The 18,466-nt window shown below is 36.8% G+C and overlaps 1 protein-coding gene across 1 annotated transcript in view; it reads left to right on the top strand.

The window, feature by feature from the left end:
• The window catches only part of LOC111482169 (NADH dehydrogenase [ubiquinone] 1 alpha subcomplex subunit 2-like), a 6,502-nt gene extending 4,263 nt beyond the window's left edge, over positions 1-2,239 (top strand). Inside the window, exon 3 of the mRNA XM_023127847.1 lies at positions 1,827-2,239. Within this exon, the coding sequence (XP_022983615.1) occupies positions 1,827-1,921 (95 nt within the window). The 3' untranslated portion in view covers positions 1,922-2,239. The remainder of the gene's footprint in view (positions 1-1,826) is intronic.
• The last annotated feature ends 16,227 nt before the right edge of the window (positions 2,240-18,466 follow it).

The following is an 18,466-nucleotide window of genomic DNA, read 5'->3' as shown; positions in this document are numbered from 1 at the left end:
TTTTTTTTTTTTTTTTTTTTTTTTTTTTTTTTTTTTTTTTTTTTTTTTTTTTTTTTTTTTTTTTTTTTTTTTTTCATCTCCTCACTAAGAACTACAACTATCAAAGTATGAAGCCCTATCCATTCTTTTTATCAAGAGATCAAGGATGTTGTTAATGTTTGCCTTGAGAGTTCGACTCACTTGAAATGTCACAGACAACCTTGACATTGTGTTGAAGTTTATTTGCCACAGTTTGTGCCAGTCATATGGAAGTAGTTAAATTTTATAGATTTTGACATCTCAAGTGGTAAAGTGGTGAAATCTAGGTACTAAAGGGAAACTGAACTTTTTGATTTCATTATTTCAAGTTGAGTTCTCGAATTTTAAAAAGTATCTAAATGGTGGTGAACTTTCAATTTTCAGTCTAAAATTTTGTATCTAATATGCCATTGACTTATTAAAAAAATTTACAATGTAACTAATATATTACATATAAATTTGAATTTTATATCTATTAGAATTCAAAACTTTCAATTTAGTGTTTAGTAAGTTTGTGAATTTTTAAATCGAATATGTGAAAGATCTATTTGACACAAAATTGAAATTTCAGGAATATAGAATTAGAAGTTTAAGGGCTTATTAGAAATTCTTTGAAGAGACTAAATAAACCTAACTTAAAAATGAGACCTCTATTGGATACTTATTTAAGTATATTAAGGTTGTCAAACATTTATTAAAAGTTTTTTATGATTATTTTGATGAGGAACGCAATTGGGGAATATGGATAGATAATAAAGAAAAACTCTTTGAACCTGGATATCCTTGGATATGCTAAAACTAATTGAACCATGGGGCGGCAAAGGTGAAAGTAAAACTGAAAACCATGGGGCAGCCAAGGTAAAAGTAAAACCAAAAATCATGGTACGCGGAATAGATAGGCAATGAAAAAATCATGGTGGGGGAAATGTAGATATTGGGATTTTACCTTCATTTTATCAGGAGTGTTCATGATTATCAATAGCTCCCAAATAATAGTTTTGACTTTCTTTTGATACCTATTTTCATTTTTCCATGCGTATTTGCATAAGTTTTGGGTCAAGGATTCCAGAATCCTTTCTGACACTTTCAAAGGAGACTTGCTGCCAAATGAACAGAGTCATAAAACGACAACCACTTGTCTTCCACAAGCCTAAGCATGGATTTAACAAGGGTATCCAGAAGAGAAATTTATTTTTGGACTTCCAAATCATTAAGGCTTGTTCGAAGTTTAGGTTCCAAGAAGATTTGTTGGAATTACAAACTTATTCGAAGGCATTCAAAACAACATAATTCAATAAAAAATGGCAGACAGAGCTATAGTACCTCTCTGAGGGTCTTCTCTAGATCTGGTGTTTGTTCAATACGTTTCATACTAGTCTCTTAAAGAAAATACCTCTTTCATTTCGAAAGTGGCTTTCTAAGGGGCCTTTATTGGTTTTGATGGCTGCTTGAGTGGACCTCCAAACACGTTTGGAAACTCCATATTGTTTTAGCTAATTATCAATCCATTCATAAAGTTGGTGATAATGGGGATTGGAATTATCTTGATGCTGTTCTGAGAATGAAAGATTTTGGTTCAAGGTGAAGGTCATGGATTTACACTTCCACAAACAATTGTAGATATTATCATTTAAAAATCGGAAGTGGAGGACATGCTTTCTTTGCTCCTTCAACTATTTGGTTTGGTCCATATCATAGGACAATTGGTGAATGCTATAAGATCATGCACTGAAATTTGAAGGATATTTATGTTCGTGTTTGGTTAATGCAACGGATTATTTTTCCTTTTTTTCTTTTTGATTTGACAGACATGGGCATTGAAAGGGTTGCTCGTCTGGAGGGTTTGAGCGAGGCACAGATCTTGAAGGCACTTGAAGACCTAGTCAAAGTTGGGGCATCCTGAAGGAGTAATCTGCTGTGCTATTGTACTGCAACAGACGTCAATAAATGCACGAGTGGAACGTTTGTTGAGATGCTTTTGTGTTTACATTCTGTTCGCTCAGCTCTTTTGAGATTATTGCTCAAATATTCATCTTCAGAAATCATGTTTCTGGTACGTATGTCTATTTGTCTATATGGAGAGTTATTGCCATAATGGTGATAATAAGTTCCACATTTTCCTCAAAGAATTGGTCACAATAATATCATAGAATTGGATACGTTCTATTTTTAGATGGAATGGATCTAAAATGCTTATTTATATCTGAAATGTTCATCTTCATTCAAGTATCTTTTTTTTTTTATTGGATATTCAGTTTTCATTGTTGATGATATATATCTTTTTATGTACGCAAATTTAATTAGCTTTCGATTAGGTGTTCGTTACTTTTCTATTTAAAAAATTGTAAAGATGGTAGGACGAGGCATAATTGAAAGTGAATTGAACATGGAGCATTCATTTTTGGCTAATTATTTATTTGCTCTTAGTTTTTGTTGGGATTAGTGATTTGTTAGTTGGAAAATCTCTAGTGATATTTTTGAAGATTTGTGGAGAAGAAAATGAAGAAATGCTATGATTCATAGTATTCTAAACGTAGAAAATTAGAACTTAGAATATCCATTTGATATATTGCACAAAAAGGAATATGTGCACATTACCTTCGTATTTTCTTCCAATTACACCTTATATAGATGGTCAAGTCCCAAAATGTCCTTTTCCATGCTATAATAACTTTATTTGAATCTTTCTTTTTTCATTTACAATTATTAGGTGTCCTTTGTCTTCTATTTTTATAGGTTTTAAAATATGGATAGATTTAGACATATCTTGATTTGATTTGATTTAAGATGTATGGTATAGTTTTGGAGGTGGTAAGGCTTAATGTGTCTTTATCAAGTTTGATCACCATTTTTCTATTTGTAATTATGATATTATATGAGTTTGTTGTATGTCCATATCATTGTTTCATTAAATTTAATGGAAGTTTATCCAATAAATAAAACTCTCATCTTATCTCTTAATAGGTTAGAGGAAAATGTATACTTTGTATTTGTATACTTAATCATCCTTCAAGTAAGAGATAATCTGATTAACTCAAAATCAAGCCACAGATTCCTCAAACTTTTGTACAAAATCATCTTAGTTATATCAATGATGTTAGTATAGAGCAATTACTTGAAGATATGAAAGCCCCTTTTGAACAAACTATGAATTGAACTCCTCAAAAAACAAACACATTAAACCTAGCCCAACCCTCACACAAGAAGACATGCCTAGTGTCACGGTTCTACTTTTTCAACCGCGCGGTGTCATGATCTTAACACGCTCACGACCAACCTTAAGAGGAATTAAGCCCCATATACATTTTTTGCCCTGGTTTTGTAGCTTTGTTGAACCTTAGGCGAAGTTTGTCTTCGCCAATTGAACATCGCTTGTCTAGAATACAAGTTTGCTCGACCACAGACGCTGCATGCGCGTGCATATTCAATCGTCTGCGACACAACCGACTTGCCTCTACACTAGGCCAAGTCATTCGACTTGATCTTGCCTCTACTCGGGGCCAAGGTCTCTCAATGTAACGTCGCGACTCATCTTATCATCTCAATCCCCATCGACATGGCCCAAATGTCTTAATGCCATCCCGAGTCTTGGGATGTCGTAGGCCATCACAACTCACTCGGTCATGCCATCGAGAATGGGCCCGCGTGTCGTTCATCTCATCAGGACGTCCTTAACATCCATCCATCTGGGTTTTATCGCGGCATTGGTCCTCCCGTGCCCGTGCCATGTCATTTATGTATACCGTACCGCATAGTGGGGGTATGTAGCAACCTTCGACACGCGGGTAGGAGTGTAATATCGGCACACTCGTGCCACCTAGTATTGTCTTTGAAAAACCCATTTCATAAGAAGTCGCACAAGATACTCGTCTTGGCATGCTCACCCATGCTGTGACACACGTATGTGCCACAGGGTAGCTCGCTTAGGCTATAGGGACCAGGGGTGGTGGAGAGATGGCACCAAGGTACCCATATAGTACATTTTGAGCCATTTTTAATCCATTAGGCATAGACATGATTTTGGCGAATGGTCATACGATACCATGCAGCGTCCGTCCGGTGTCAATTTGGAGAGCATTCATATTTCGTATGGACGGACTTAATTCTAGAACCGTATGCTCGAATTCCTTTTGGAACCTCGACTTTTAAGGTTAAGGCTTGGGACCCTACCCGACCCTTCAACAAGCCTATCTTGACCCCTCTTGTCTAATCGATGTCTCTATCTTGCTTATGTCTCGATTTGTCTTCAATGCCTACTCTGTGTGGTGTGTTAGATGATGCACGTCCTCCTCGGTCGCATCATGGCACTCGTCTAGGCCCTCGTGTTGTCGGATGGGCGCCACTTGAGAGTCGTCGCTTCTCTTGTCACTATGTGAGGTCACAACCTACTCTCTTCATAGTTAGGTTGTGATATTTTCCCTCACTTAAACTAGTCATCGTTCTCGATGACTTACTTGGGGGCACAACCATTGTTAGGTTGTGACATTCTCCCCACTTAAACTAGTCATCGTCCTCGATGACTTACTTCGGGGCGCAATCACACTTTGGATTGTGACACTCTCTCCTACTTAATCTCGGCATCGTCCTCGATGATGACCCAACTCTAGATTGGTTGCTGACGGATCCACTAGAACTACATGCTTCAGAACGAATACGGAAAATGCGCACTACTCATGAGCTATCCCACTAACGGACCTACTCTCGGTCTGCGAGCCTCGCAACACAAGTACCGCAAAACAACTGCACTATGGTTGTGGGCTATCCCCTCTTGGGCCTCCCTTGCCCTTCTGCGAACTTGACCCGGGACTCATCAGACAAACAACGGCAAACTGACTAGCTTTTGACATACTCTTGCCTTGGCTAGGGGGATCGCTCCCAAATTTTTTGCCACTCTGGCCACATTCATCGAATTCTCTGAGTTGCACACAACGGTGCACCCCTCCAGGTGAGGCTCGCAAGTCAACCACGACATTTACTCATCGTGGTACCTACCCTTATTGTAGCGATGCCTGAAAGCTTGTGACACAACCTCGTGTTCGCGCTTCACTTTAGCCAACTCTTAACTGGATGTCTGTAAACTTGTAACACAACTCTGTGTTGGCACTACACTTCCGCCAACGCTTAACTGGCCACCTTCTGTGGCAATGCTGCCTTGACGCTTCTGTGGTCATGCTGCAGCTTCACTTTTCTATATCCACTTCCAGTTGATGCTCACTTCTCGAGCGAATATTGGTCTCGAAAACTCTTGTGGAGTCATCCACCTTAGTCACAAGGTGATGGATCAAGGAATACACGTGTGTTTGCACCTCGGAGCACCTTCACGGGGTGAGAGACCTATTGACTCGAGCTCTCCCCCACTTAAACTTGGCTACTTCTTTTCAGCAAGGTCGTCCTCCCATATTGACTCGAGTACTCAACTTTGGCACTTGCCGACGCTTGTCTTTTCTTGGCTCTTGGCTTCTCTTCTTGCAACCACTGACACTATTCCTCTAATGTGAATGGCTCTTTAGAAAGCATCGACATGGTGTACTTTCTGTTTCATCTGTCTTGCCCACTTCAGAACTACAAGCCCTTGGCCAATGAGCTTGGTTTTATTTGACGGGCAGATCTCCCCAAACTGAAGTGTCGACACAAGACACTAATGAACTTCAGGTAGTCTTGGCTTCAACCCACAACTGATTCTAATTCTGACCATATATAATGAGCATGTAAGAAATACTATGAACAATTAAGCACGTAAGTATGAAAGTACAAGGCACATAATTACACTGTACCATGATTTTAAATGCGAGACCTCATGTATGTTGTATGTCATAAACATGAACTACTTCTATAGTATTTTATGTAGGGATGATACACCACAATATTATACGTGCTTCTTTCTTATTCATTGATTTTTGGCAACGTGAGAGTGCACTAACTAGTAGCTAGGTCTAGCGGGTATGTATATGAGCCCCTTGCGTATTCATGCGTTGTTCATGAACTATGTGCAGAGAAGTACTATGCTTCCAACCCTACTAGAAAAAAAAAGTAGAGCCAAAGGAACAATTATGGAAAACAAGTCTACCAGTCATGAACCATGTTATATGTGATTGCATTTCTTGAATCAAATAATGAGGTCACTAACGGATTATTTTTAAGTACTAATTTTACGTTTAACATTTTTTCAAGTAAAGGCAAGATACGCATGTACAAATAACGGTGTCTGTTGAGGAGGCTATGAGACCAAGTATTGTATAGTTCTGGTTTCATGAAAAGTGGTTAGTAGGCTACTTGACACTAGAATATGCAAGAATAGAACTATGCTAAAGAAGGCTAGATGTTTTTATTAGATATCTTGAAACATAGATAAACAATGAAGTGTTATGATTGAGAATATTTGCTAAAACCACCACACCTAAATGATGGTGAAATTCTCTAATTATAATCATCAAATAAATTACAAATGAAATGGGAAGGGAAATAAATGGAAAGAGTAATAAAAGAGTGGGAAGAGAAATAAATGGAAAGAGTAATAAAAGAGAGCAATAAATGGATACAAGATATTTGCCTATAATAAAAGAGGGAGAGAGAGTTTGATGGTGGCTATGAAGGACGGGTGTACGTGGTGGCAGTCATAGCAAGAGAGGAAGAAGAGGGCAAAAATTGGGAATGCGGACTCTGGGGTGTATTTTAGGCGAAGAAAGAAAGAGGAGCGAAGATGGAGTGGGGTCTGCGCCTTGTGGACTGGTTTGCTATCGAGCAAATGAGCACGAGTAAGAATATCTCGAGCATATTTTAACTAAAGTCAAATATGATACCTATTGTAAATCGTAATGGAAGACAAATGTCTGTTGAATACAACCTTTTGTGAAAAACACTCGCACTTTTTTTGAAGACCAATCTTGAATAGATTACAAGACTCTTTATAGAATACTACTGCTTTTGTATTTCTTGTGATGAAATCCTTTGTACTTCTTGGGGCAAAAAAACTAAGTAGAGTGGAGGGGTATTTACCGTAGAGGCTAAATAATTTTTTCCTAAAATTTCTCGACCTTTTTCCTAAAATAAATATACAATGGGCTCATACAATTGTTGGGTTTGACCCAGGCATGAGATGATATTTTTTATGGTTTTAATATAACACATGCGGAAGCAATTTGGATCTTAGGAACTTACATCAATTATAGTAAATAACTAGCATGTTCATAAGTATTAAAACTTAATGAATTTGAATACTAACCTTTTGTAGTTCAAATTCCTTTTTCCTCCCGAACCGGTTTCGAACCACCACTAGTATCTTCTCCATTATCCTCCGGCCTTAGAACGGGATTGTGGAATCCGGCGAGTGACTAAACTTGGGAGGGATTTAGTATATAGGAAGAGAGAGCTTGTGAGAATTTTCTCAAGGTCTTTTTCAAGGAAGAAGCCCTTCCATGTACCATGATCACTCTATTTAAAGAGTCATGTTTGGATGTTCATGCAAATTTGAGATCACCAAATTTTGACACTCAAAATTTCACTCAAATGTTTGGGATTATGTGGCAAGCATGCATGTTTGAGTTAACTAAATTTTGACACTCAAAATTCCACTCAAACTTGTGGGGTATATTTGGCAAGCATGCAAGTTTGGTTAAACCAAATTTTGACACCTAAAAAATTCCACTAACATGGATTGAAGTCAACATTTTGACTTTCTTCATTTTAAGCAACAATTAATTTGAATAATTAATTTCAAAATAAATGATTAATTAAACTATTTAATTAATATTTAATATTAATTCAAATGTCAATCTCAATCAATTCCGACACATAATTGATTAAGATATTTAAATCTTATTTAAATATCTCAAATTCTCTCTTTTTGTTTAATTCGTAAATAAAACAAAAAAGCAGTTAAATATATCGTATATATGTAGTGCATCTTCCCTAATTTGAATTCGAACACTTCAAACTCACTCGTCACACTGTTCTATGGTTTAGTCTGATATGAGCTAGCAGAGGGACCTAATGGACCTATAGATCATGGGCTCCAACGATCCAAGATTAACTGGTTAAACTCTTTAACTTTGTTAACCAACATTCGTTAACTACTAGGACACTCCACTATAGCCTAGTAGTTGCACTCCCCTCACTATAGATATATTTCTGTCCATTTGATATAACCATGATTAGTAAGTCGATCCTTCATAGGTCGTACGTAACTAGAGCTGGGTCAATTAGCCGTTTTACCCCTGAAGTTACTTCTTGTTCCTTATGTCTCACTAATCCTCTAATGAACAATTGGTTTGTGGTTAGTAAACCAAATCTCTCTCAGGCCAATGAGTGGGTGGGGCCCCTTATTTAAGACCTAGAGTTAGTACTTAAGGGAACTACCTCTTTTCTATCCCTAAAAGTGGGTAGGAGCGAATTCCATCTTGCACCCCACGTCCCCAGCTATTCATCCAGTCTTACCCCTGAAATGGGAGGCCTATTGAGTCGGCGAACTCGAGCCACTCTCACCCATGCAAATCTAAGGATAATTCCGAAGGAACAGGAGTTCATGGTTAGCTCAGGATTAAAATCGAGTTACCTAGGTCATTGAATGAAAAGAAAATCAGTCTCAACAGTAAACGACATTATAAAGAGAGAGTAATTTTCTTCATGGTTCGATCTTATGCAATACTCATTGCATAGGACGCCCCCACTCACATGTCTCCACATGTACAATTTAGTGATCACATTGTTTATATCATATACAAAAGTGGGCCACATCCATAATGTCCCCAGAATAAGGTATTCAGTCTTATCCTTATACTATAAATCATTTTGAGTATATACTTGAACTTGATCCACTTTTATGTCTCTACATATAGTTCAAGTAATCATACTATAGCCAGAGTGTTCTTAGTTTATTGGATTGAGATTAATGATCGTAAAGTTCATTTTATTCAATAACAATCTTTACTGAATAAACATCAATAATAACTTTATTGAAAATAGAATATGTCTTTGTTTACAAACTATGAGTTTTAGAACATAAAACCCAACAATTTTAACACTCCCCCTTAGCACTAATCCTCATTCGCTGCACCATGTTGAGCTGACAACGAAAGCTCTCATGTTTGCCAGGATTTAACCCTTTTGTAATCAAGTCTGCCACTTGGTCATCTGTCTTGATCGGCTGCATCTCAATTTCTTCCTTTAGGACTTTCTCTTTAATGAAATGGTAGTGTACTCCACATGCTTTGTTCTAGCATGAAACATCGAATTTTCTGCTAGGCGAATCGCAGACTGGTTGTTACAATGAAGTGGAATTGGATAGTCAATTTTCTAGTCTAAATCTTCCCTCAAGAGTTTTAGCCATATACTTTTCTGAGTTGCTCTAGTCGCTGCTCTATACTCAGATTTTGTAGTTGACAATGACACTGTTGGTTGTCTTTTGCTACACCAAGAAATTGTTCCTGAACAAATTTGAACACATACCCAGTGGTTGATCTTCGAGTATTGTGGTCTCCTGCATAGTCAACATCATAGTATCCAACTAGCTATCAGTCTTTGCTTCTTTTGTACAGAAGACCATAGTCGATTGTACCTTTGAAATATCTCAAGATCCGTCAAGCTGCATCCAAATGAAACTTCTTTGGACTTTGCATGTACCGACTCATGGCTCCAATTACATAAGAAATATTAGGCCGAGTTAAAGTTAGGTAGACAAGGCTACCTACTAGTTGTCGGTATGTCGTTTCATTGTTCAACTCTTTTCCTTCATGTGCACAAATCTTGGTATTTGTCTCCATCAGTTGCACTCTAACATGTTGAACTTATGAATCATATCTCTGGTATACTTTTGTTGGCAGAGAAACAATCCTTCATCTATGAGATCAACTTCTAGGTCCAAGAAGTGTTTAAGCTCTCCTAGCTCTTCATCTGAAAGCATACTAATAAATTTTCTTGTGTTTGATAAATTTCTCTTTCGTCATTCTAGGTGATAATCAAATCGTCCACATAGACCAATACAATTGCCAATTTTCCTTCTCTTTCTTTAATGAACAAGCTTGAGTCTGCATGCACAACTAAATAACCACTTTGGGTAAGAAATTAAGCAATCTTATCATACCAAGCTCTCAGTGCTTGCTTCAATCCTTAAATAGCTTTTCTAAGCTTGCATACGTGATTAAGATTAGTTGCACTCTCAAATCCCTTTGGTTGCTTCATATAAATCTCCCTGTCTAACTCTCTGTGCAAGAAAACATTCTTCACATCCATCTACCACAGTTTCCAATCTTTACTTGCCGCGAGTGCTAGCAGGACCCGTACGGTAGTGATCTTCTCCACTGGACTGAATGTTGTTAGGATCGCACAACAACGCACACACTTGATCTAGATGAACACAAATAACAGGATAGAAAAAATGCAAGGAGAATATTGGCTAAAGGTTTTGTATTGATGACAACAGATGTGTACAGTAAGAGAGAATATAGAGAATATAGAAAGCACATTTTCAAAGCTCTGCCTATATATATGGTTTAGCTTACTATATACAGCTTTACCAGCTATAACTATTTACTATATATAACTATCTACCATATATAGTTTTACCCGATATAACTTTTTATTATACATAGCTATTTACTATTTATGATAATTTACTTTATATGTCATGTACCAAATATAGCTTTACCATGTATAACCGTTGACTAAACTATAAATAAGTAGCAAACTTCATAACCTAACAATTCTCCCACTTGGAGACTGATTTAGTCATCCAAGAATTTCATTCTCAAACGATCATGAACATCTTCGCTGCACTATACCAATTGAGGCTTTGCACAACCTCAATATTCCAACATCAACACATTTTGTCAACATGTTTGTTGGATTCTTTGCACCCTCTATCTTCTCAAAACACATCACCATTTTCCACTAACCTGCAAGTGAAATGGTATCGCCTTCTGTGTTTCATCTTTAAATAATAGACAGGGTTCCTCACGAATTGTATGACACTCTGACTATCTCTATAAAGAATCTTTTTGTGTTGCTTTTTGCCCAATTCTTCCAAATAGTCTGTCATCCACATCGTCTTCTTTCCAGCTTCAGCTATTGCCACGTACTCAGCTTCAGTACAACACTTTTTTGAAGCCTAGACGTCCCATCATCCATGGCTTGCTCCCACTTGGTTTTATCCTCCAACGGAGGGCCTCATCAAAGGGTTGTGGTTCGCTTTCATCAGCAACAGATAGTGTAATGAAGGTACATACATATCTGGTACTCTGATAGTACTAGATGATCTTCTCAATACCGGTTTGGTATCATTTGCTCCACTGCTGGTTCCTCTCCAACAGTCTCAGGAGTTTCTTGAGTATCTGCCACATCACTAGATGATTTTTTCTGCAAATCAACCTCAACTCCCACTTGCTTCATTGTCTTGGAACTTTTCTCCACCTCTGGTTCCTCACCAATAGTCTCAGGAGTTTCATGAGTATCTGCTACAACATCACCAGGTGAGTTTTTCTGCAACTCAAGCTCAACTCCCACTTGCTTCGTGGTCTTGGAATCTTGCTCCACATCTGGTTCCTCAGCAGTAGTTTCAAGAGTTTCATGAGTATCTGCTACATCACTAGGTGAGTTTTCCTGCAATTCAAGCTCAACTCCCACTTGCTTCATGGTTTTGGAACCTTGCTCCACAACTGGTTCCTCAGCAGTAGTCTCAAGAGTTTCATTAGTATCTGCTACATCACTAAGTGAGTTTCCATGCAACTCAAGTTTAACTCCCACTTGCTTCGTGGTCTTGAAACTATGCTCCACATCTTTATGGACCATTTTCAACCGCACTTTCTTCAATTCTCTGGCAGTCCTTGTGAAGCTAATTCGTTTCTGCTTGCTCATAATGCAGTTCTCACAATGACCCACATCAACAGATTTCAGACCTACTAAAACTTCTTTCGCAGTCAGCATCTTTATTCCTTTCACACTCATATGTCCAAGTCTATTGTGCCATAGACTTGAATTTGAAGCACTCTCAGCAATAGCAGCTATGTTCATACACCCTGCAATGGTGTATAAGGTTCTAGATTTTGAGCCATGTGCTACCACCGTAGCACCCTTCATAATCTTCCACGAACTATTCCCTAACTTTGTTGCATAACCTGTGCTGTCCAACTGACCAATAGAGATCAGGTTCTTCTTGAAACCAAGAATATATCTGACATCCTTTAATGTCCCCTGATTTCCTGTCGGAGTTTTTATGCGAACATCTCTTTTTCCTTTAATCTACAAATCTTTGTTGTCGGCAAGATACACCTTCTCGAAATTTCCAGACTTGAAATTCTGAAACAACTCTTTATTTGGAGACGAATGAAAAGATGCACCTGAATCCAAAATCCAAGATTCAATCGAACTATCCACGTTGAGGATTAGAGCATTCTCAATGTCTTCTGCTGAATTTATAGAAGCATCATCATCTCCAGATTTGTGATTCTGCTTAGGATGATTCTGCTTCCTCTTTGGTTTTGTACAATCTATTCGAAAGTGATATTTTTCTCCACAATTCCAACACGTTACGTTTGGTCTATTTGAAGATTTTTTTCGGTTCTTTGATTTTGATCGCCCTTTGTTTGGGCCCTTCGATTTACTTCTTCCCCATTGGTCAACATTAAGAGCACTACTAGATGAATTTCCAGTTTCTCGTTTGCGAATACTTTCGCTGAGAACTACATCTCGAATTTCATCAAACTTCAGTTTATCAGATCCTCGGAAACTGCTGATTGCGGCAACAACAGTATCTCACAACTCGGTAAGGATGACATCAAAATCAACGCTTTAATTTCATCCTCGAAATTAATTTCCACCGAACTTAGTTGACTTGCGATCATATTGATTTCATTTATATGATCAGCAACAGATCCACCTTCAAACATCTCTAGATTGAACAATCTCCGCATCAAATACACCTTGGCTCATAGTCGACGGTTTTTCGTACATATTCGACAGCGCCTTCATCAGATTTGACGTTGTCTTCTCCTTGATGATGTTGAATGTCACGTTTTTTGATAGCGTCAACCGGATAAGCCCTAAGGCTTGTTGATCCTTGAGCTTCCACTACTGCATGGTCATGGTATCCGGCTTCACCCCAATAGGGGTTTGTGAAGATCTTTCTGGTATAGATTATCTTCAATCTGCATCTTCTAGAAACCGATATCGGATCCATCGTACTTCTCAATTCCAATCTTTAAGCTTTCCATTTTCACAGATCGTGATGAATTTAACTTGTGCTTTGATACCAATTGTTAGGATCGCACAACAACGCACACATTCGATCTAGATGAACACAAAGAACAAGATAGAGAAAATGCAAGGAGAATATTGGCTAAAGGTTTTGTATTGATGACTACATATATGTAGAGTAAGAGAGAATACAGAAAATATAGAAAGTACATCTTCAAAGTTCTGCCTAAGGGGATACACATATGGTTTAGCTTACTATATATAGTTTTACCAGCTATAACCATCTACTATATATAACTATCTACCATATATAGCTTTTTATTATACATAGCTATTTACTATTTGTGACAATTTACTTTATATGTCATTTATCAAATATAATTTTACTATGTATAACCGTCGACTAAGCTATAAATAAGCATCTGGCTCCATAACCTAATAAATGCTTCATCATAGTTTAGTCTTTGTTGTTGAGAAAACTCTCGAGCTACGAGTCGAGCCTTGTCTCTCTCGATTGGATCCACCTAGTTGATGCTTTATTTTGTAGACCCACTTGCAAGAGATGGGTTTGACATCTCCTAGTCTTGGAACTAGTTACCAAGTTTGATTATGCTTCAGGGCTATAATTTCTTCCTCCTTCGCCTTCTGCCAAGCCGAGTTTTATGATGCTTCTTCATAGGTCTTTGGCTCATTAACTTCGTCTTTTACAATAGCTGCATTGACATACTTAGGATTTGGCTTTTGGATTCTTTTTTATGGCCTAATTTATTGATTTTTCATTTTCTTTTCATCAAATTTGCTTGATTGAGTCACTTCTTGCACATCAAGATCAATGTCACTTGATCTTCAAGTGTATAAACATTTGGTTGAGTGTGCATATTTTTCTCCCTCATTCTTCTGTTGTAGAATTTCTTCGATGTTGTTTGAATCTGGTAAGACTTTCTTCTCCGAGGACCACCATGAAGATGCTTCATAGAAAACTACATCTCTTGATGTATACTATTTTTCACTTGTTGGATCACAACAATTTCACCCTTTCCTTTGATTGTCATATCCAACAAATATATACTTGACTGCTTTCTTGTCAAACTTGCTACGTAGATGGTCAGACACAAACACATAGTAAACATAACAAAATACTCGAAAGTAGCTAATTGTAGGTTTCATGTCCCATAGTATCTCAAATCGTGAGATGAATCCTAGCTTTGGTTGGAGAAGCTTGTTGATCACATGGGCAGCAATTTGCATAGCTTCAGCCCAAAATCTTCCAAAAACATTCTTTGCATGTAACATGCTTCAATAGATTTCAACAAGGTGTCGATTTTTTCTTTCTGTTACATCATTTTGTTGTAGTGTGTTGGCACATGTAAACTGATGTCGTATCCCACACTTGTGTAAATATTGATGGAACTCATTTGACATGTATTCTCCGTCATTGTCTGGACGTAGGCAACAAATCTACACTCCTACTTCTCCTTCAATCACCATCTTAAATTCTTGAAATTTTGAGAATGTGTCCGAGTTTTCTTTCATAAAAAAAATTCACACATATCTTGAGTAATCATCAATGAATGTCACCCTATACTGCTTTCTGTTGATCAATGCTTGTTTGATTGGACAGAACAAATCAGAGTGAAATAACTCTAATGATTTCTTTACTTTGAAATTTGACTCTTTGTATGGTAATTGATGAACTTTACCATATTGATATCCAGCGCAAACCACGATCTGTTTTGACTTCAAGTTGAGGTAGCCTTTAAGCATAGATTTCTCCATAATCAGCTTCAACTTGTGGTAGCCAACATGTTCCAATCTTGCATGTCATAGATGTGTTGTCTCACTCTTTTGGGTCTTGTCAACATTGGCAAGCTTTGCAGATAGGATATGAACGGAATCCACTCTTCGTCCTTTCATTGTTGGTTTTCCTGTTATCTTAATATCTTCATAGACTTTCACATCTTCTGACCCAAACAAGACATAGTTTTATGATGTTGTTAGTTGAGACATTGACAACAAGTTCTTTATTTCTAGTACATGATAAATATTATGTAGTGACACTATATTAGATTTATTGCCAGACATGAATGTCGTACTACCGATCTAAGCAATTGACAACTGTGTGTTATTTGCTGTGCGTTTCATACGACTTCCTATGTGCTCTTTCTTGTCTTGCAATTTTCTCTAATCGCCAGTCATCCAATCATTCTCATAATCGATATGCTCTCACATCTCTTCTCCGATTGTGGTCTTCAAGGCAAACATTGCTTTGTCTGCTTTGATTCTCCATTTACGTAAGGCGTCATTAGAATCTTCCTCTGGCGGCATAATTTTACTCCCACCAACGACCTCCCAAAGGTCCTGTCTTTATAAATAGGACATCATGCATGTTCCCACATATTGTAGTTGTTGCTATTGAGTTTCTTAATTTCTTATTTGAAAATCACCCATCGTGTTGGTAAGACCTCAGTAATAACAAACAAGTCTTTTCGAAACAAAACTTGCAGAGTCACAGACTACTCACAACACAAAGCACTCATTAATAATCTCAAGAAATCGTTTATGATGTGGAAGATTAGACATAGAACTGCAACCACAGAGCATACTAAGAATTCCAAGAGATTAGACAACCTACACCAACCTTTGATACCATTTGTAATAGCTCAAGCCCACCGCTAGCATATATTGTATTCTTTGGGCTTTCCCCTCAATGATTTTAAAACGCGTCTGCTAAAGGAAGATTTCACACCCTTATAAAGAATGCTTCCTTTCTCTAATCGATGTGAGACCCCCAATCCACCCCCTTCGAGGCTTAGCCTCCTCACTAGCACATCGTTCGGTGTCTGGCTCTGATACCATATTAGAAATCATGAATCTCCACAATGGAATGAGATTTTCCACTTTGAGCATAAGCTCTCATGGTTTTACTTTGAGTTTCTCCAAAATGTCTCATACGAATGGATATGTATTCTATAAACCCATGATCATCCTCTAAATTTGTCAATGTGGGACTCCTTCCCAACAATCCTCCTCTCAATAAAGTACAACATAGAGCCTCCCTTGAGGCCTATAGAGCCCTCGAACATCCTCCCGTTAATTGAGGCTTGACTCCTTTCTTTGGAGCCCTCGAACAAAGTACACCCTTTGTTCGATACTTGAGTCACTTTTTTTACTACACCTTCAAGACTTATAACTTCTTTGTTCGACATTCGAGGATTCTATTTATATGGCTAAGTTAAGGGCATGACCCTGATACCAGGTTGTCGAATATAACTCTTTGTGGGAAACACTAGCACTCTCTATTAAGACCAATCGAGAAGAAATTACAAGACACTTTGTATTTCTTAGAATGAAAAACTAAGTAGGGTGGAGGGGTATTTATGGAAGAGGAAACAATTTATTCATACAATTTCTCGATGTTTTTTTGTAGAATATCCAAATTTTTTTCCTAAAATAGTTAGATATATTTATTGCTAAAATACTTAAATCATCTTCCTAAAATAAATATACAATTGTCGGGTTTGACCCTAAATGTAGATTGGTCTTGTACAATTGTTGGGTTCGACTCTATTGAGCTTATGATATTTAGAATGGTTTTATACAATTATTGAGTTCGACCCTATTGGACTTATGATATTTTAACAATATTTGTAGGATAAAGATCCTTAACAACGACAGTAGAGATGAAAAAGAATGTACCACATATACGAATTGGTAAATGGTTGAAACAAAATTATACTAGGAAAACATATTAGGGATTAATATCTTATTAGTTGTTATACACATTCTATAGAAACATGGTTGATTGGGTGAAAATTCCACAAATCCTGCTACAACCACGAATCAGATTGATTTGGGACAGTCATTGGAGAACGCACACACCCATTAATAACTCTCAACCAAACCAATCAGCCAACGCGAATTAATTCAAATGCTTATTCATTTAGCACTAATATTTTTAAATCACTTATTTTTCATAACAAATTTCTAACCTTCGCAAAAACTATTTTAAAAAATAATAAATAAAATATTTAAAAAGAAGAATACATTATCAAAGAATCATTAAGCTTAGTTTACTCAAAAGTGGCTTTTAGATTTAAATATTATCCAATATATATATATATATTAGAATACTAAAAGGCTTTTTTGGGCATATTTTGGATGCAAGCGCATGTGATGAAAGGATGGATGGTCGGTGGTAGAGGCGGAGTGGCCTATTAAAAAGGTTTACCCCTTTTCTTTTCCTTCTTTATTTAATTAATACTTTATTTAAGAAAGCCTGTGGGAAAATGATTAAGGCACCTTAATTCTTAAACAACAAGAATTAGAATAGTATTGTTATTGGATGTCATTGGTTTCGGTTGAGTTGGGTCCATTTGAACCAACTGAACTAGTTTAATATTTGTGATTGGTTAGATTGTTTCATGTCTAAATTTCATTCAATTTTGTGGTGATCTTATTTTTTTTAATTTAAGATGGTTTAGAGAGATTTAATGAGATTTGAACAAAAGGAAATCCTAATTTGAGAAAACAAGACCTCATAGAATTAGTATTTAATCATTTGGATCCATATTTAAGTGTTACTTAAAGATTGCTTATAAATAGAAACTTTTGAGTTTGATTTAGATTCTAACTAAGCATGAATCTGTTGTATTATACTGATGATTTGATTGAGAAGATCTCTAATTAAGCATGGGTATATCGATTTATGATTAGGCTTGATAAGGTATAACTATACCATGCTTGAGTTTGATGTCNTTGAGTTAGTTTAGATTTATTCAAATTTTTATTTTCAATAAAAGTTAAATGTTAGTAACGGTAACCCTTTAGTTTCCTATTGAAATCAATTGCCACTACATGCATGGCATGTCTATAATGCGCGGAAAATTCATTTAAATGTGTCATAACGAAACCATAGACTTATGATCGCTTGTAAAGGTATATAGTAAAATGGTGTAAAATTTACAAGTATACACTATCACAATTGGAGTAATAAATAAATTATTGAGGATTCCAAAAAAAAAAAAAAAAAAAAAAAATTGTAACTTCTCTCAATCCCACATGAATATGATTCATGGTATATAATGATCCGAGAACATACACAAATGATTTGGAACAATCATTGAAAAGCACACACAAATACTGACTTTATATGATGACGTGATTACGTTATATGATAACGTGATGACGTTATATAATGACGTGATAACGTTATATGATTACGTGATGACGTGATGGCGTTGAATGATGATGTGATGTGTTCTAT

This window comes from Cucurbita maxima, unplaced genomic scaffold (assembly GCF_002738345.1).
Source record: "Cucurbita maxima cultivar Rimu unplaced genomic scaffold, Cmax_1.0 Cma_Scf00007, whole genome shotgun sequence".
NCBI classification, from domain to species: domain Eukaryota; kingdom Viridiplantae; phylum Streptophyta; class Magnoliopsida; order Cucurbitales; family Cucurbitaceae; genus Cucurbita; species Cucurbita maxima.
This window is presented reverse-complemented; position numbering and strand designations above follow the sequence as displayed.